The sequence below is a fragment of the Lepidochelys olivacea genome (genome assembly GCF_965140295.1).
Source record: "Lepidochelys olivacea isolate rLepOli2 genome assembly, chromosome: 23".
NCBI classification, from domain to species: domain Eukaryota; kingdom Metazoa; phylum Chordata; order Testudines; family Cheloniidae; genus Lepidochelys; species Lepidochelys olivacea.
The window spans coordinates 13,375,154-13,395,205 of NC_140433.1; the positions used below are offsets into that span (position 1 = coordinate 13,375,154).

General features: G+C 63.4%; 1 protein-coding gene across 2 annotated transcripts in view; it reads right to left on the reverse strand.

The window, feature by feature from the left end:
* Positions 1 to 20,052, reverse strand: part of BRSK1 (BR serine/threonine kinase 1) — a 29,247-nt gene extending 9,195 nt beyond the window's left edge. For both annotated transcript variants that reach the window (XM_084612123.1, XM_084612122.1), the window contains exons 1-9: positions 19,918 to 20,052; positions 15,278 to 15,372; positions 14,975 to 15,060; positions 12,857 to 12,997; positions 11,953 to 12,069; positions 11,612 to 11,645; positions 10,757 to 10,825; positions 694 to 840; positions 241 to 272 (exon numbers count right to left, since the gene is read on the reverse strand). In XM_084612123.1, coding sequence (XP_084468249.1) covers positions 241 to 272; positions 694 to 840; positions 10,757 to 10,825; positions 11,612 to 11,645; positions 11,953 to 12,069; positions 12,857 to 12,997; positions 14,975 to 15,060; positions 15,278 to 15,372; positions 19,918 to 20,026 — 830 coding nt within the window. In that variant the 5' untranslated portion in view covers positions 20,027 to 20,052. The remainder of the gene's footprint in view (positions 1 to 240; positions 273 to 693; positions 841 to 10,756; positions 10,826 to 11,611; positions 11,646 to 11,952; positions 12,070 to 12,856; positions 12,998 to 14,974; positions 15,061 to 15,277; positions 15,373 to 19,917) is intronic.

A 20,052-nucleotide genomic window follows, 5' to 3' on the forward strand; every position in this document is an offset into this window, starting at 1 on the left:
CAGGGCAGGGGGCGGGATACCAGGGTGATGGGCGCAGGGGGCAGGACATCAGGGTGATGGGCCCAGGGGGCAGCACACCAGAGTGATGGGCGCAGGGGCAGGGCAGGGGGCGGGATACCAGGGTGATGGGCCCAGGGGGCAGGACACCAGGGTGATGGGCGCAGGGGCAGGGCAGGGGGCGGGACACCAGGGTGATGGGCCCAAGGGGTGGGGCAGGGGGCGGCTGCATGTGATACTCACAGGAACCAGGGATGCTTCTGGATCTGCTCCAGCTACGGGCAGAGGAGACAGCAGCCGAATTAGCTGGTCCTGCCTGGCCCCCACTGCTCCCCCCAGCCGGTGCCCCCCATTCCCCACAGCTTCCCCAGCCAGCACCCCCCACAACCCACAGCTCCCCCAGCCAGCGCCCTCTGCACCCCCAGCCAGCGCCCCCCACGCCCCACAGTGCCCCCACAGCTCCCCCAGCAGGCGCCCCCCACACCCCACAGCTCCCCCAGCCAGCACCCCCTACGCCCCCAGCCAGTGCCCCCCACGCCCCACAGTGCCCCCACAGCTCCCCCAGCAGGCGCCCCCCACATCCCACAGCTCCCCCAGCCAGCACCCCCCACGCCCCACAGTGCCCCCACAGCTCCCCCAGCAGGTGCCCCCCACACCCCACATCTCCCCCAGCCAGCGCCCCCCAGCCGGACTCACGCTGAGCCGTTTCTCCGGCTCCACCTCGATCATGCCACGCAGGAGGCTCTGGCAGTCGGGGGGGATGAAGTGGGGCATGTGGAAGACCCCCCGCTTCACCTTCTCCAGCAGCTGCCGCAGGTTGTCGTCGTCGAAGGGCAGTGCCCCCTGCAGGACGGGGGGGGGGGGAGAGACGCCCTCAGCGGGTGGGGGTGACCCTGAGATCCCTCTGGGGGACAGGAGCCCCCCAACCCTGGGGGGTCCAGGATGGCCTGGGGGTGGGGCTCCAGGGGGGACCAGGAATACAGGGGCTTCAGAGGGATGGGGAGTACAGGGAGGTCCAGGTGTACTGGGGGTCCAGGGGTGTCTGGGTGAAGGGGGTACAGGGGGATCCGGGGATGGGGGTACAGGGTGATGGGGCAAAGGGGCCTGGGATTGGTGTACAGGGAAATGGGGTACAGGGGGAACAGGGATGGGGGGGTCCAGGGGATTGGAGGTACAGGGGGATGGGGGTCCAGGGAATGGGGTGTAGGGGAATGGGGGTGCAGGGGAGTGGGGGTACAGGGGGATGGGGGCACAGGGGGAGCGGGGTGCAGGGGGATGGGGGTACAGGAGGATGGGTGGATGAGGGTCCAGAGCGCAGGGGAGCAGGTGTACAGGGGCGCAGGGGGAGTGTGGATCCGGGAGATGAGACGCAGAGGGATTGGGGCACAGAGGGATCGGGGTTCAGGGGGAGCGGGGGTCCAGGGGAGTGGGGTGCAGGGGTACAGGGGCTTGGGGTGCAGGGAAGTGGGGATCCCGGAGTACAGAGGTATCAGGGTGCAGGGGTCTGGGGCGCAGGGCACAGGGGTACAGGGGCGCAGGGGAGGGTGGATCCAGGAGATAAGGCGCAGAGGGATTGGGGCACAGAGGGATCGGGGTGCAGGGGGATCAAGGTCCAGGGCTAGGGGAGCGGGAGTACAGCGGAGTGAGGCACAGGGATACAGGGGGTTGGGGTGCAGGGAAGTGGGGATCCTGGAGGACAGGGGTATCAGGGTGCAGGGGATTGGGGGTATGGGGCACAGGGGTACAGGGGTGCAGGGGGAATGGGGGTGCAGGGAGTCAGGGGCACAGGGGAGCGGGGGCACAGGGTGTCATGGACTATGGGGGAGTCAGAGCCCTGCACCCCCACTTCCTGCGACTCTCAGCCGGCCAGTAAAACGGAAGGTTTATTAGCCGACAGGAACACGGCCCCAAACAGAGCTTGTAGGTACAAACAGAACCCCTCAGTCAGGTCCATCTGGGGGGCAGGGAGCTTGGACCCCAGCCCTGGGGCTCCCTCCATTTCCCCAGACCGCTCCAAACTCAAACCCCCTCCAGCCGACTCCCCCGGCTCCTCCTCCAGCCTTTCTCCAGCTTCCCGGCAGAAGGTGTCACCCCCCCCCCGCACCCCAGTGTCCCACCCCCCATGCCGACAGACCCAGTGAAACCCCCTTGCAGCGTCCCCAGGTCAATCCGCCCCCCCTCCCTGCTCCGTCACATCCCCCCCTCGAGACTGAACTGAGCGGGGTCACTGACCCGTGACCTGGGGAAGTTCGGGCCCCCCTCTCCGGGACAGCGCGTCCGCTATCATGTTGGCACTTCCCGTCAATGGACCACGTCCCTGGCCTAACCCTCCAGGAGCAGGCTCCACCTCAGGGGCTTGGCCTTGGCTCCTTTCATGGGGTGCAGCCCGGTCGGGGGAGCGGTCGGTGTACGCGGTGAAGTGTCGCCCGAAGAGACAGGGCTGGAGTTTCTTAAGGGCCCGCACCATGGCCAGGCACTCCCTCTCGATGGCCGCGGAGTTCTGCTCCCGGAGTAGCAACTTCTTGGTCAAGTACCCGATGGGGTGTCTCTCCCCCTTTCCACCATCCTGCCTTAACGCCGCCCCCAGCCCCACGTCTGCCGCGTCGGTGAACACCGCAAAGGGCTTGTCAAAGTCTGGGTTTGCCAGGACTGGGCCACTGACCAGAGCCTCCTTCAGCGCCCGGAAAGCCTCCTGGCACTGCTCGGTCCAGGCCACCTTGTCTGGCTTCCCCTTCTTGCATAGCTCAGTGATGGGGGTGGTTATGGCACTAAAGTGGGGCACGAATCTTCGGTAGTATCCTGCCATCCCAACAAAGGCCTGGACCTGCTTTTTGGTGTGGGGAGCGGGCCAGTCTCTGATCACCTCCACCTTGGCTGGTTCCGGCTTTAGGCGGCCGCTCCCCACCCGATGGCCCAGGTAAGATACTTCCGCCATCCCCACCTTGCACTTCTCCGCTTTTACAGTCAGCCCAGCCCCCTGGAGTCGGTCCAGCACTTGTCTAACCTGGGACACGTGGTCCTCCCAGGTCTGGCTAAAGACACAGATGTCATCAATATACGCCACGGCAAAACTCTCCATCCCCCTCAGGAGCTGGTCCACCAGGCGCTGGAAGGTGGCCGGCGCTCCCTTGAGGCCGAAAGGCAGGGCCAGGAACTCATAGAGCCCCGGGGGTGATGTGCCGATGTGAGGCAGCAGGGAGGGGGGAGTGTTGACCTGGGAATGTGCCCTGGGGGTGGGAGACCTGAGAGCCTGTAACCAGAGCCGGGAGGGGGAGGTGACACCTCTGCCCAGGAATGTGAACAGAGGCAGCAGAAGGGAGCCTGCTGGGGGGGTTTAATTTTCAGTTTGGGGCTGGGTGGAGGAACACAGGGAACCCCAGGGCTGGGGTCTGAGCTCCCTGCTCCCCCAGAAGGACTTGACTGAGGGGTCCTGGTTGTACCCACAAGCTCTGTTTTGGACTGTGTTCCTGTGGTCCAATAACCCTTCTGTTTTACTGGCTGGCTGAGAGACTCAGTGAATCCCAGGAAGAGGGGTGCAGGGCCTGGACTCCCCCACACTCTGTGACAGCTGGTGGCAGCAGTGGGATGTACTGCACCCCGTGAACGGCGCTTCCTGCAGTAAGTGACTGGGGAGCAGTAAAACGAAGGACTTTTGCAGTAACAGGGTCCCCCGGGGGATTGCAGCGAGCGGTCCCAGGGGCAGAGGAGTCTGCAGCTCGACCCTGGCAAAGAGGTGGTGACCTCAAGAAGGACTGGCACACGAGGGGTTTTTCCTGCAGACTGTAGAAAGCTGCTTGGCCTGCGAGTGGCCAGCAGGGAGATGTACGCTAAACGCCTTAAGAGCGACCTGGTGGAGCTGTGCAGGCAGAGGGGGCTGCGCACTGGGAGGTCCACCAAGGAACAGCTGATTGCCCAGTTGGAGGAGAGGGATCGCTTGGATGACCCGATCCCTGTCCCTGAGGGAAGCTGCCTGCCGGAGGACCCAACACTGCAAGAAGCTTTGATAAGTGCTTCCTGGCCGAGCCTAAGGAGCGGGAGGACGTACAGGCCGCCTGGGAGGGCCCTTTCAAGGTTGTCAAGCAGCTCAATGAGGTAAACTATGTGGTGGAGCTGTCGAACCGGGCGCACCACCGCCGGGTGTACCATGTGAATATGATGAAGCCATATTATGCCAGGGGGAATGTGGTGTTGGCCGTGTGTGGACAGTGGGAGGAGCAGAGAGATGACCCTTTAGTAGATCTATTCCCTGGGACCAGAGCTGGTTCCCCCCTGGAAACAATTCCCCTCTCGGATCAGCTCACCCCTGCCCAGCAAGCTGAGGTCAGGGGGGTGCTGCATCCCTACCGACAGCTGTTTTCCAACCAGCCTGGACGCACTAATCTGACTGTCCACCGGGTGCAGACACGGTCGCACCCGCCGATAAGATGCTCCCCCTTCCGAGTCACAGGGAAAACTGCCCAGGACCTGGAAAGAGAGGTCTGGGACATGCTGGCTTTGGGGGTGATCCAGCCGTCTGCCAGTCCTTGGGCCTCGCCGGTGGTGCTGGTCCCCAAAAAGGATGGGTCGGTCTGGTTCTGTGTGGACTATCGGAAGCTCAATGCCATCACCGTGTCTGATGCCTACCCCATGCCCAGGCCTGACGAGCTCCTAGACAAGCTGGGAGGAGCTCGGTACCTCACCACCATGGACCTTACAAAGGGCTGCTGGCAAGTGCCGCTGGATGCAGATGCCCGGCTGAAATCGGCCTTTATCACCCCGCTGGGGCTCTATGAGTTCCTGACCCTGCCTTTTGGCCTCAAGGGAGCGCCGGCCACCTTCCAGCGCCTGGTGGACCAGCTCCTGAGGGGGATGGAGAGTTTTGCCGTGGCGTATATTGATGACATCTGTGTCTTTAGCCAGTCCTGGGAGGACCACGTGTCCCAGGTTAGACAAGTGCTGGACCGACTCCAGGGGGCTGGGCTGACTGTAAAAGCGGAGAAGTGCAAGGTGGGGATGGCGGAAGTATCTTACCTGGGCCATCGGGTGGGGAGCGGCCGCCTAAAGCCGGAACCAGCCAAGGTGGAGGTGATCAGAGACTGGCCCGCTCCCCACACCAAAAAGCAGGTCCAAGCCTTTATTGGGATGGCAGGATACTACCAAAGATTTGTGCCCCACTTTAGCGCCATAGCCATCCCCATCACTGAGCTATGCAAGAAGGGGAAGCCAGACAAGGTGGCCTGGACCGAGCAGTGCCAGGAGGCTTTCCGGGCGCTGAAGGAGGCTCTGGTCAGTGGCCCAGTTCTGGCAAACCCAGACTTTGACAAGCCCTTTGTGGTGTTCACCGACGCCTCCAACACGGGACTGGGGGCGGTGTTAATGCAGGAGGATGAAAAGGGGGAGAGACACCCCATCGTGTACCTGAGCAAGAAGTTGCTACCCCGGGAGCAACACTACGCGGCCATCGAGAAGGAGTGCCTGGCCATGGTGTGGGCCCTCAAGAAACCAGAGCCCTATCTCTTCGGGCGGCACTTCACCGTCTACACCGACCACTCTCCCCTGACCTGGCTGCACCAGATGAAAGGAGCCAACGCCAAGCTCCTGAGATGGAGCCTGCTCCTGCAGGATTACGACCTGGACGTGGTCCATGTGAAGGGAAGTGCCAACATGATAGCGGATGCGCTGTCCCGGAGAGGGGGCCCCGAACTTCCCCAGGTCACTGGTCGGCGTGACCCCCCTCAGTTCAGTCTCGAAGGGGGGAGAGATGTGAGGATGTGACGCAGCAGGGAGGGGGGAGTGTTGACCTGGGAATGTGCCCTGGGGATGGGAGACCTGAGAGCCTGTCACCTGAGCCAGGAGGGGGAGGGGGAGGTGACACCTCTGCCCAGGAATGTGAACAGAGGCTGCAGGAGAGAGTCTGCTGGGGGGGGTTTAGTTTCAGTTTGGGGCTGGGTGGAGGAACACAGGGAACCCCAGGGCTGGGGTCTGAGCTCTCTGCTCCCCCAGAAGGACTGGACTGAGGGGTCCTGGGTGTACCCACAAGCCGTGTTTGAGACTGTGTTCCTGTTGTCCAATAAACCTTCTGTTTTACTGGCTGGCTGAGAGTCTCAGTGAATCCCAGGAAGAGGGGTGCAGCGCCTGGACTCCCCCACACTCCGTGACATAAGGTCCATGGTGGTAAGGTACCGAGCTCCTCCCAGCTTGTCTGGGAGCTCCTCAGGCCTGGGCATGGGGTAGGCATCAGACACGGTGATGGCATTGAGCTTCCGATAGTCCACACAGAACCGGACCGACCCGTCCTTTTTGGGGACCAGCACCACCAGCGAGGCTCCAGGGCTGGCAGATGGCTGGATCACCCCCAAAGCCAGCATATCCCTGACCTCTCTTTCCAGGTCCTGAGCAGTTTTACATGGTACACCCGGCGGTGGTGCGCCCGGTTCGACAGCTCCACCACATACTTTACCTCATTGAGCTGCTTGACGACCTTGAAAGGGCCCTCCCAGGTGGCCTGTAGTTTGTTCTTTCTCACGGGGATGGGAACCATCACCTGATCCCCGGTGGCATAGGCACAGGCCCACGCCGTGCGGTCATACCAGACCTTCTGCTTCCTCTGGGCTCTGGCCAGATTCTCCCTGGCCAGGCCCATGAGTTCAGCCAGTCTCTCTCGGAAGATCAGGACATACTCCACCACTGACTCTCCATCGGAAGTGGCCTTCCCCTCCCACTCGTCTCTCATCAGGTCCAGGGGGCCCCTCACCCTCCTGCCATATAACAGTTCGAAAGGCGAAAATCCGGTCGACTCCTGGGGCACCTCCCTGTACGCGAACAGCAGGTGCGGTAAGTACTTGTCCCAATCCTGCGGGTGCTGGTTCATAAAGGTTTTCAGCATCATCTTTAGCGTCCCGTTGAACCTCTCCACCAGCCCAATGGACTGGGGGTGATAAGCTGAGGCCCAGTCGTGCCGGACCCCACATTTCTCCCACAAGCACCGGAGCAGGGCCGACATGAAGTTGGAGCCTTGGTCTGTCAAGACTTCCTTGGGGAACCGCACTCGGCTGAAAATGGTCAGGAGCGCATCGGCCACGGTGTCGGCTTCAATGGAAGCTAAGGGCACGGCCTCGGGGTAGCGGGTGGCAAAATCTACCACCACCAGAATGTATTTCTTCCCCGACCGGGTCGTCTTGCTGAGAGGCCCCACGATGTCCATGGCCACCTTCTGGAAAGGCTCCTCTATGATGGGCAAAGGTCTCAAAGCCGCTTTCCCCTTGTCCCGGGCCTTCCCCACCCTCTGACAGGGGTCTCAGGATCGGCAATACTGCCGGACCGTGGTAAAGACCCCGGGCCAGTAAAAGTTCTGTAGCAACCTCTGCCGGGGGCGCCGGATTCCCTGGTGCCCTGCGAGGGGGATGTCATGGGCCAGGTACAGGAGCCTGCGGCAATACTTCTGGGGGACCACCAGCTGCCTCCTGATCCCACAGGACAACACTTCCCTTGTGGGAGCCCATTCTCGGTACAGGAACCCCTTCTCCCACAGGAACCTCTCCTGGCAGCCTCTCCTCATGGTCCGTCCCACCCTGAGGTCGGCCAGGTCCCTGAGCTTCCGCAAGGAGGGATCTTTCCTCAACTCGGCCTGGAACTCAGCGGCTGGGGAAGGGATGGGGCCCGGTTCCCTCTCGCTGGCCAGGTCTGAGGCCTCCGCCTCTCTGAGCCGTGCCCCTCGGCCCTCCCTCCCCACCAGGGTAGGGTCCTGCGCCTCCGGTGTGGTACCCTCCCCGAGGTCAGGGCGCAGGGCCCCTCGCCGGCTCTGGCTACGCGTCACAACCAGGGCGGTCTGGGGCTTGCTTGGCCAGTCCTCTAGGTCTCCCCCCATCAAAACTTCAGTGGGCAAATGGTGGTGCACCCCCACATCCTTGAGGCCCTCCTTGGCCCCCCATTTCAGGTGTACCCTTGCCCCGGGCACCTTAAATGGGGTCCCGCCCACCCCTGTCAGGGTCAGGTAGGTGTTGGACCCCACCCGATCTGGAGCCACCACTTCGGGCCGGGCCAGCGTCACCTCCGCGCCCGTATCCCAGTATCCATTGACCTTCCTCCCATCCACCTCCAGGGGAACAAGGCACTCGCTCCGGAGGGACAGCCCCGCGCCCCCCCTATAAACGGAGAACCTTAAGTCTGGAGCATCCAGCCCCGCAGAGGAGCTGGCCTGGGAAACTCCTCCGTCCTGAGCAGTTGGTAAGCTGCCAGCCCTCCTTGCCTGGGAAGCCTGCCCCTTGTCCGGCTGGGTCCCTACCCAGTTAACCCTGTGTGGGTTGGGTCTGCTCAGTCTGTCCCTGAGCCTGGGGCACTGGGTCCGTACATGGCCTCTGGCCACAGTGATAGCAGCTCAGGTCACGTTGGTCCTCTCAAGCCGGGTGGTTGGTCCTGACGCCGGATGTTCCCCTTGGGAGGGGGTGCTCCATGTTCCCCCTTTGGGAGGTCCCAGGGTGACTCTCTCTCTGCATCATGGTGGGCTTGTTCCTTTGGGACTCCTCCCTGCCACCCCCTGCCCGGCTGTTCATGAACCTGTCGGCCAGCCGCCCTGCGAGTCGCAGGTTGTCCCCCAACCACAGCCTCAGGTCAGCTGGGCACTGTTCATACCCTTGCTCCAGTACAATTAGGTTGAGCAGGTCCTTAGTTTGGGTCCCATCTGCCCATTTGTGGGCGTATCCCCGCATCTGGAGGGCCAGTTCTAGGTAGGTGACCTCAGGGGTTTTACGCTGACTCCAGAACCTTTTCCAGTACACCTCGGGGGTCAGCCCAAACTCGCGGAGAAGGGCTTTTTTGAACAGTTCATAGTCCCCTGCCTCCGCCCCTTTCATTTGGCCGGACAGCCCCACGGCTTCGGGGTCCAGTAAGGGGGTGAGGAACCAGAGCCTGTCGGCAGGGTCAACCCTGTGCAGCTCGCAGGCCTTCTCAGAGGCGTTCAGGAAGTCATCCATGTCCTCCCCCTTCTTCCGCTGGGCCAGGACGCACTTATCAAATCTCCATGCAGTCCTGGGTCCCCCCCGCACTCTCCGCAGCCGGGGGCCCCACCGCTCCTCAGCCCGGCCAGCTCCAGTTCACGCTGTCTCTGCTTCTCTTGTTCTTCCCACTTCTCCTTTAGTTCCTGCCGCCTCAGCTCCAGCGCTGGGGAGCTCCGCCGGGAGGATCCCCTGCTGGCTGCGGGGGTCACGGTGCCCTCAATATTCGCTGGGCTCCTCCCAGCCCTTCCCCTAGGCATAGGTGGGAGGGGTCCTGGGATGCCCTCGGCAGCTGTCTGACCACGCTCGGCTGGGACAGACACTGGTGCCCACCCTGCATCTGCCGGGCTGCTTCCCTCAGAGTCAGGGACCGGCTCCTCTGAGCGATCCTCCTCCTCCAGCCGGGCAAGCAGCTGTTCTTTGGTGAGCCTCCCAGTGCCCAGCCCCCTCTGCCTGCACAGCTCCACCAGGTCGCTCTTAAGGAGCTTATGACACATCTTCCCGCTAGCCACTCGCAGGCCTGGGTGCGCTCAGCTCCCCACGGTTTCCAGGAGGAGCCCCTACTGTGCCAGCCCTTCTCCAGGTCACCACCTCTCTCCCAGGGTCAAGCTGCAGGCTCCTCCGCCCCTGGGCCTGCTCACCGCAGTCCCCAGGGAGACCCCGTTACTGCAACAGCCCTTCTCGCTGGTCACACACTCCCAGGGGTTAACCGCCCCCCGAAACCGCTCCTCTCTGAGCCTTCAGCACGCCTGGTCCTCGTCAATCCCCCTTCGTTTTACTGCTCCTCAGTCACTTACTGCAGGAAGCGCCGTTCACGGGGTGCAGTACATCCCACCGCTGCCACCAGTTGTCACAGAGTGTGGGGGAGTCAGAGCCCTGCACCCCCCACTTCCTGCGATTCACCGTGACTCTCAGCCGCCAGCAAAACGGAAGGTTTATTGGACGACAGGAACACAGCCCCAAACAGAGCTTGTAGGTACAGACAACAGGACCTCCTCAGTCAGGTCCCTCGGGGGGGGGGGGGCAGGAAGCTTAGACCCCAGCCCTGGGGCTCCCTCCGTTTCCCCAGTCCACTCCCAAACTCAAACCCCCTCCAGCCAACTCCCCCAGCCTCCCCCCGGCTCCTCCTCCAGCCTTTGTCCAGCTTCCCGGCAGAAGGTGTCACCTGGCCCCAGCCCCCCTCCCGGCTCAGGTCACCTGCTCCAGTATCGTCCCTCCAGTGAAGTCACCCCCGGTATCCCATCCCCCATGCCGACAGTCCCAGTGAAACTCCCCCGCAACATCCCCAGGTCAGTCCGCCCCACCCCCTGCTCCGTCACATAGGGTTTCAGGGGCGTAGGGGGAACAGGATACAGGGGTACGGGGGGATGGGGCGCAGAGAGTCTGGAGTTCAGGGGGACAGGAGTACAGGGGTGCAGGGGGCACAGGGGAGTGGGGTACAGGAGTTACAGGGGGACAGGGTCCAGGGAGTCCAGGGGTGCAGCGGGAGCAGGGTACAGGGGTACAGGGGGAGGGAAGTCCAGGGGTATAGGGGGAGGGGGGTTTGGGGGTACAGCAGGAGGGGAGTCCTGGGGTATGGGGGGTTTCGGGGGTACAGGGAGAGGGGAGTCCGAGGGTACAGAGGGCAGGGGGTTCGGGGGCACAGGGGGAGCAGGGCACAGGGTACCAGAGGATGGGGCGCAGGGGGTCTGGAGCGCAGGGGAATGGGGGTCCAGGGGGAGCAGGGCACAGGGGGATGGGGTGCAGGGGGTCTGGGGTCCAGGGGTAGGGGGGTTCAGGGTACTCACCACCAGCAGGGCGAAGAGAATGACCCCGCAGCTCCACATGTCGGCCCGTCGCCCGTCGTATTTCTCACCCTGTGCGGCACAGACACAGGGTTGGGACAGGGAGGGGGCTCCCCAGGGAACACCCCCAGGCCCCCCCCCGAGGTAGACCCCCCCCTCCCCAGGGCACAGTCTCCCCCACCCCCACCCTGCCCCTCCCTGGGGACCGAACCCCTGAACAAGTGGGACCACAGGCCCCCCAGGACGAGGACGAGGGGCCAGGCTAGGAACAGACGGGGGAGGGACCCACAGCCTGGCCCCTTCCCCGAGGAAAAGCCCCACCCCCGCCCCCAATGAGGGAAAGCCCCCCCATTCCCTCACCCCGCGCTCCAATTCCCCAGCCACACTCAGCGCCCGGCCGACTTCAACAGTGTCTGGAGACCCCACGTCCGTCTGTCCACCCCACCCATCCGACCCCACCTGGGTTGTGGGGCTGAGCTGGGGGGCAGGAAGGGGCAGAATATGGGGGGTCAATGGGCTGTGGGGCTGGCATGTGGGGCAGGGAGGGGCAGGACATAGGGGGTCAATGGGCCATGGGGCTGAGCTGGGGGGCAGGGAGGGAGCAGGATATGGGGGTCAATGGGCCATGGGGCAGGGAAGGGGCAGGAAACCAGGGTCGATGGGCTGTGGGGCTGGCATGTGGGACAGGGAGAGGGCAGGATAGGGGGTTGATGAGCCGTGGGTGTGGTGTGTGGGTCAGGGAGGGGGCGGGATATGGGGGTCGATGGGCCGTGGGTCAGGGAGGGGGCAGGATACTAGGGTCGATGGGCTGTGGGGCTGGCATGAGGGGCAGGGAGGGGGCGGGACTCCATGACTTACCTTGATCACCTCGGGACATGCATAGTGGGGAGAGCTGGGGGGCCAGCAATAGGGGGAGCAAAGAGAGAGAGACAGACAGACAGACAGAGGGAGAGACGGAGTGAAAAGGAGGCTCAGCCCGAGGGGGGCGGCTGAGTCACACAGGCCCCGCCCCCCCGCCCCACACCTCCCCATGGACGCCCAGCCCCACCCCCAGCCAGGGCGGGGAGGAGGGGCACCGAGGCAGACAGCGCCCCCAGCAGCCCCTTCTCCCCGCTGGCCAGTCCCCCGAGGCCCCTGCGGATCTCAGCCCCCCCACCCCACTCCGCCAGCCCCCCAGCCCCCCGCCCCATGGGGCTCACCCACAGCTGGTCTCCAGCAGGCTGGCCCCGACCTGCAGGGACGCCATCCCGAAGTCCGCAATGCGGATGTTGTTCTTCTCGTCCAGCAGCAGGTTCTCCGGCTTGAGGTCACGGTGGCTGCAGTGGGGCAGTGGGAGGGTTAGAGACCCCAAAGGGTTAAGAACTGGCCCTGCCCCCAGTGCAAACAGGAGTGACTCCGGCTTGACCCTTGGGGAGCTGCGATCAGAAACCTATCCCCAGTGCAAACTGGAGTGACTCCAGATTGACCCTATGCGGCTGAGATGATAACCCTTTCCCCAGTGCAAATGGGAGTGACTCCAGATTGACCCCCGGGGGCTGAGATCAGAGCCGGCCCTGCCCCCAGTGCAAACAGGAGTGACTCCGGCTTGACCCTTGGGGAGCTGCGATCAGAAACCTTTCCCCATTGCAAACAGGAGTGACTCCGAATTGACCCTTGGGGAGCTGAGATCAGAAACCTATCCCCAGTGCAACCAGGAGTGACTCCAGATTGAGTCCAGGAGTTAGAGATCAGAACCGGCCCTGCCCCCAGTGCAAACAGAAGTGATTTCAGACTGACCCCATGGCGTGGAGATCAGAACTTGGCCCTGCCCCCATTGCAGTCGGCGTGACTCCGGATTGACCCAGGGGGCTGAGAGCAGACCCAGTCCTGTCCTCAGTTCAAACAAGAGTGACTCCAAATCAATCCGGGGGGGGCCCTCAGCTCAGACCTGTCACTCGCAGGCTGCGTGTGATGTGGGAAAAAACGAGAGGATAAAAGACATACTACTGTTCCCAGCGAGAGGAGCGCTGCCTGAGCTGGAGTGGGAGAGAACGGGGGGGAGGTGGGGGTCACGGGGACTGTGGTGGGTTGCTGTGGGGTGGAGGGGGTGCTGGGGGGGCTCACCAGATGGAGTAGCTGTGGCAGAAGTCCAGGGCGGAGACGATCTGCCGGAAGAACTTGCGAGCCTCTTTGGGGGTGAGGCGCCCCTTCTTCACCAGGTAGTCGAACAGCTCCCCGCCCGAGACGTGCTCCAGCACCAGGTACCTGGCGGGGGCATGGGGGGGAGGCAAATGGGGAGAGGGGGGTTATGGGGAAGGGGATTGGGGGTGGAGTCAGGGCCGGAGAGGGGGTTGAGGGACTCAGGGGGAGGCGGATTAGGGGCGGGAAGTGAGATAATGCCAGGGAAGGGGCAGAAGGAGGGGTGGGGGGTTAAGTGGGGAGGAGGGAATGGGGGGAGGAGGAAAGGTCACGACCAATCAGAACTCTCCCTTGACACCACTGCCCCCCCCAACCCCCGGCAGCCTGGCTTAGCCAGGTCGGGCTGGGACAGTGACCCCACCGTGCGCTGCAGGGAGCGGGGCAGGGGCCCAGCAGGGGGCGCTCTCCCCCAGCAGGCAGGGCTGGCCCCATTGCCCCAGGGCAGCACTGGGGGGGGGGCTGTGCCAGGTTTCACCCCCATGTGTCACATCAGCCAGTTATGTCACAGCCCAGCGATGACAAAGGCACCTTGTGTGGGCATGTGTGGGGGTGGGGGGAGCCAGCTGTCACTGCCTGGCATCTAACGCACCCTGCCCCTAACACAAACCACACACAGAGCAGAGGGACACACACCGAGCAGGGCCTGGCCCCTCCAGCGGGGGGAATCAGGGCACCCCCCGACCCCAGCGAGCTCTGCACAGGGTCTCACTCACGGAGCCCTGTCGGAGAATCCCCCCCCTGCCCCCGGACTGAGCCTTGTTCCAGACGTGACACCACCCACCCGCCAGGAATGCAAACACGCCCATTCCAGAGCCACGCTCGAGAACCTCAAACCAGCGGGCTGCCCCAGGTCTAGATCCATGCCCTAGAACATCGCGTTCGGGGCGGGAGGGTCATCACAGAGCAAACCTGCTGGAAAAGCAAACACGCCCACAGCCATGTGAGGGTCCAGCACAACCGAGCAAACTCAGCTGCGTTCTGGAGCCACAGTCGGGAACATCAACGCCCAGCGGGTTCTAGACACGCAATCTAGAGCGTCGCCTCCAGGAACCCTGCGTCACCCCACCCGTCCCCTGGACAAACGCACCCTCTCCAAACTGAACATCAAAGCAACAAGCCTGCCCCAGCTCTAGGACCAAGATCTAGACAATCATAGCAACTCTAGGACAATGAATCTAGACCACCCCACTCTGGAAAAGCAATCAGTGCAGAGTCGCCCTCCAGAATACCAAACACACCCGTTGCTCAGCGCTGCTCTAGAACAGCGAAGCAATGCCCTGTCCCGATTCTAGGTCCATGACCTTGATCCACAAGCGAAGGACCGGCTTATTACCGAACGGCCATCTAGAAAAGCCAACACACCCACTGCAGAGCGATGCTCTAGAATAGCAAAGCGGGGACAGGGGCCCTTATTCTAGAGTCAAACTCCAGAGCTTCGTGTACAGGACGGCCTCCCTCCAGAACAGCCAGCTAGACCAGCCAGTGTGGCCAATTCCAGAGGGCCGATCTAGAACGCAGAGTCACCGTTTGGAGCGCTACTCCAGGGCATGGTGCCCCGAGACCATGCCGATCTAGAACATCGACCGACGCACCCCCGTTCCAGAGCAGTGCTCTAGAACATCAGCCCTGCCCCCGCATTCCAGAGCAGTTGCCTTTAGAAGCGAAAGCACAGATTCAAAGGCTCCGATTGGCTGGCTCACCATCTCCCCGGCCAATTGAAACCCTTTGAAGTGACAGCACAGATTGGAGGGCTCCGATTGGCCAGCTGGCAATCTCCTCAGCCAATCAAGAACGGCCCGGTTTTAAGACATTTCACAGGACCTCCCCAGGGTAGGAGACAGCCCATGTCCCCCCACCCCGCCAAAGTTAAGCGGTGTCAGACTGTCTGTGGGCTGGGATGGGAGACCTCAGCTGGCAGAGAATGGGGCACGGGGCCTTTCCCCTCTAGGGGGCGCCGGCTCCCACCCGGCTCCAGGGCGGGGACTGGCTGGCTCGGGGGGGGAATGGGGGGGACACGCGCAGGGAGCGTCTATAAATACCTACAAATATTTCTTATTCTCGTAGACGTCGTGCAGTTTCAGCACGTGCGGGTGCTCGATCAGCTTCAGGATGGCGATTTCCCGCTCCACCTGCAGGGGGCGACAGAGAGAGGGGGGATGGGGAAGGGAATCGGGGCGGAGCGGAGGAATGGGGGCCGGGGGGTGGGGTGCCCAAGCCTGGGTTCCAAACTCAGCCACGCTCCCCCCTACTCCCAGGGGGGCTGGGGGGGGATCAAGGGGGACTTTGGATCCGGGAAGGGGAGGGGCCTGCAGAGTGTCCCCCCCCACATCACCCCTAGCCACTCACCTTCATCAGCACCGACTCCGACAGCTTCTCTCGGTTCACGATCTTGATGGCCACTTTCTGCCCCGTGATGCAGTGAACGCCCAGCTTCACCAGCCCTGTGGGTGGGGAGAGGGGTCAGCACGGCACCCCTCACTGGCCCTGCCGAGCAGCGCCCCCCACTGGTCCTGCCGAGCACCCCCACAAAACCCCCCTGCAGCACAGCGCCCCCTACTGACCCTCCTCCCTGCAGTGCAGCACCCCAGTGAACCCCTGCGTGCCCCCGCTGATGTCCCTGTCCTGCCGGGTGCTGCACCTACGCCCCCCACCCCCGATCGAGATCGGGGCCAGTCACACCTGGGCAGTGGTGTCAAGGGAGAGCTGGCCTGGCTTTTTAAGTGAAACTGACCAGAGATAAAAAAATGAAACTGACCGGGGGGGGTTAACACCCCTCAACTCTGTCTGTTTGTCTGGCTCCTTCCACCCACCGTGCCTCGATCCAACCCACCCCTCCCTCGCATTGCCCGCCGCCCGCCTCCCCTGGCCCCAAACGCTCCAACAGTCACAACCAAGAGGGAGCCATTGTCCTTCCCCAGGTCCGTGACCGGGGCCCTTTGGGATCCGGGGGGCAGAGGGTCCCAGAGAATCCCCGACACCCAGAATCGGGGCGATCCCCTGGATCATCCAAACAGCTCAGTGTGTGTGTGTGTTTCCCCGCTCCATCCCTGCCGCCTCCGTGTGCCCCCCAACCCACATGGATTTCTGGCAGCCCCCCTGAACAGATGTTTTGCTATGTAGGGGACGGTGGCCACTTTCGGCCGGCCCATCTCTCAGCGCACCTCTCCTGCCTACCGTGTCCTCTGGCCGGCATCTCCCCTTTCGGCCAGAGAAATGGCTGGAAACTCGACCGGCAAAAGGACAAATCTGCCCTTTCCAAGGCCAGCCGGGATAACCCTGAACAGCGGAGAGCCGCCCCGGTATCATTCCCAGAGCAGATCCTTCAGAGACACAGCCAAGCTGGATTTCAAAGTGGCCAGCGCCCGAGAATCCCCCCCAGCCCTTGGCAAGCCTGTCCGAGGGTTAATTCCCCTCCGGGTTAAAAGCGGGCAGCCCCCTTTCCCAGCTGGGTTTGTCTCGCTCCGATGTCCAGCCGGGGGGTTGGGTTCGACCTTCCTCTGCCCACTTGAGGAGCCCGGGAGGAAATATTCGTTCCCCACGTCGGGCCCTAGAGCCGGGGATCAAGTCCCCCCCCAAGCCGTCTCCGCGCTCAGCACCAGAGCTGGAGCTCTTGGCGTCTCTCGCCCTCCGGCAGGTTTTCTAACCCTTCACTCGTCCCCCTCGCTCTTCTCCGGCCTCTGCCGTTTCGCCACAGCCTCCTCGCGCTGCAGGCCCAGCACTGGGCGCAGGATTCGCCCCCGGGCCAGATCCAGAGGCCAAACCACCTCTGCTCCCACTCGGGGATCCCGGGCTGATGCGTCCCAGGGTCCTGTTAGCCCTTCGGCCCCAGCGCCGCCCGGGGAGCTCAGGCTCTGCCCCGTTCGCCGGCGCGTTTTCAGACCCATCCGTTCCGGGCTCGTTTTCGGGCGTCCTCGGGTTCTGATCCAAACGCCGCCCAGGTGTCTCGGGCTGCGACCTCCCCACTGTTCCCTTTCTCAGCCGGGCCTACCGCTGCCCCCACAACGGCAGCGAGGGGCATGTTTTTACCAGGCCGCGGGGTGAAGGAGGGACCGGCTTCCCCGGGCGAGGGGCGCATCCTCCGGCACGGGGGCCACTTTTCCACCGAGTGTCTCCAAAAGATCTGCTCCAGTTCGGCCAGGGATTGACTCCAGGACGGCAGGGGGGACACACAGGGGTAGAAACCTCCCTACGCAACCTACAGGGGCTGAAGTGGACGGTGGGGGGGGGGGCGGCCAGTGACAGCAGGGGCTGGATTCGAAGGCTGAGTCCGCAGGCCAAACTCCCCGAAGGACTGGAGCACAGAGCCCTGGGGACCCCCTCTCGCTGGCCTTGCAGCAGTGCCCGTCCGGGCGTCCTGGGATGCACAAGTCTTTGGTGCCCAATGGGAAGATGTCAGGATGGGGCGGGGGGGAGGAGAAGCTCCCCCCCCAGGCCGGGACCCCAGGCGAACCCTCGTCCTCTGCACAAGCCCCATCCCAGGTGAGCCTGCGCCACGGGTCTGCGCATCTGTCTGGCCAGGGGACCCACCTGGCCCTGCCCGCGGGTCTGAGGGTCTCAACATGGTGTTGCTCCCAGAGTTCGCCCCTCGCCTCCTGTCTCCCTCCGTCTTCCCCAACTTCCCTCCAGCCAAATGGGCGCGGCCTCTGGTAGCGCACGGATGCACAGCAAGGGGCGGCCTCCACCCCTAAGAACTCACAATCTAACTAGACAGAGGGAGGATTGGGGAAACTGAGGCAGAGAGCGATTCAGGGACTCACCCAGGGACACCCACAGAGTCACCAGCAGATTCCTGAGCCCACTCCCTTCACCACATCCCATCCCCCCTCTCGCTCGCTCCCCTGGGCAGGTGCTACCACCCCTGTTTGCTAGAAGGGGAAACTGAGTCAGAGAGCGACACGGCCCCATAGGCAGAACTGGGATTACAGCTCTAGTCTTCCCAGCTCCGGGCCCATGGCCCTGGCCTCCCTGCGCTGCCTCCTTCTGCTCCACCCCCGGAGTAAACAAAAAACATTTCTGCAGGCCCTACACAAACCCAACTCCCCGGCATGAATTCCCACGGCATGTTGCATGGGAGTGGGGGGGTATCCCAGTTTGTGGGGGGGCAGAGAGACAGAGCTCCCCCCCACTTAGGGGGCCAAGATGGGAACTCCCCTCCCCAGCAGGTCTCCATCCTTCCTGCAAGTTTAACCCCTCCAACTCCCCAGCCCTGGAGGCTGGCTGGGGGTGGGGGTTTCTATCTCACAGGCTGGATCCCCCCCTCCATACAACCACTGCATTAAACCGGCTCCCCTCCATCCTCAGCCCAAAATCCACCCCCCCCACACACACATTAGATCCACCGTCAGCTCTGCCCCCTCCCCAATATTCATCGCTGCCTCCCCTGTTTCCCCCGAACCGCCCGGTGTGAGCCAAGCAAGGCCTGGAGATTTGCAGCAATTTCCCTCCCCCTCCAGCGGGATTTCCTCGAATCCCCGCCCCCCCCCGCGCCAGACGTCCACGCGGTTCCCACAGCCCGGCACTGCAGCAAATTGCTCCATTCCCCCCCACCACAACCCACAACCTCTTAGTGTACAAATATAACCCCCCGCCCCCGCACACACACACAGAGACAAGGGCATGAGGGAGCGGGGCAGGGGGGTTTGCCCCATATCCGAGTGACCTCTGGTATTTCTAACCCCCCACACCCAGCACAAGGGGATGGGCTGGACAGTGGGTTTTCCGGGCTGCTGGCTAGGAACCTAATGGACATCTGGGCTGGGCACCTCCCCCCCCCCCCCCCCCCGTCACTCCCTGCAGCAGAACCCCCCCCCCCCACACACACAAACACCTGCCCTCTGCCTAGAGATTTTCCCTCAAGACCCCAGTACTGGCTGCAGTGGGTCCAGATCCAGAGTCTGTCCGTGCAGCCCCACTCCCCCATCCCACCCCAAGGCCCAGGTGTGAAACTGACCAGCCCCCCCCCCCCCCGGACAGAGGTGAAACAGACACACACATGCACCCCTGCCAGGCTGGGATTCCCCCCCCGCCGTCACTTCTGGGGTTGCTCCCCATCCCCCCACCCTCGCCATGCACAGAGCTCCTGGAAAACTGACTCCCAGCACCCCCCACACACACTTCTCAGTCCTACCCAGGAAAGGTACAGCCCCCACCCCAGATCCCATGGCTGCAATGACCCCCCAACCCCATCGCACCAGGGACCCCCCACCCCAGATCCCATGGCTGCAATGACCCCCCAACCCCATCGCACCAGGGACCCCCCACCCCAGATCCCATGGCTGCAATGACCCCCCAACCCCATCGCACCAGGGACCCCCCATTCCATGACCCCACAACTCCACTGACCTCACCCCAGACCCCATAAGTCTATCAACCTCCCTACCCTAAGCTCCTGGCATCACTGACCCCCAACTTGCCCAGCTCCATCCCTGGGGGGATATTAAACCCCCTCCGACTGCCCACATTCCTCCTGTGTCCCTCTGACCACACTCTGGCCCGGTCCAGTGGGGGTGGGAAGGAATTCTACTGGGGGCCTTTACGCTGAGCCCATCACCCTTGCATCTGGGCAGATGATCTAAGCTGGGAAGTGTCTGTGTGTGGGGGGGTAGGGATGAAATATCTTGTAGAGTCCACCCCCCCCCCCAGTTTCAGGACGGGGAACTTACCCCAGGCAATGGGGGGCAGAAGGACTCTGTATTGCCCCCCCCGGTATCAGGGCGGGGGATCTACCCCAGGGAATGGGGGAGGGGAAGGGCAGTGTATTGGGGCCCACCCCCTTGGTATCAGGGCGGGGGATTTATCCCAGGCAATGGGGGGGCGGGAGGATAAGGTATTGGGGCCCATCCCCCCGGTATCAGGGCGGGGGATCTACCTCAGGGAATGGGGGGGGGGAAGGGCGGTGTATTGGGACCCATCCCCTGGTATTAGGGCAGGGGATCTGCCCCTGGGACCGCAGGGGGGAGTGGGGGGGGCCGGTGCCGCAGACTCACCCGTCTGGCCTTTGCCCAGGGTCTTCTCCAGCCGGTAGGGCCCCACGTACTGGGCGTGCTGGGGGGCCGGGCCCGGGGGGTGCCCCCCAGGCTCCTTGCCGCCGGACATGACGGCCGGGCCCCCTTTGTCTGCCA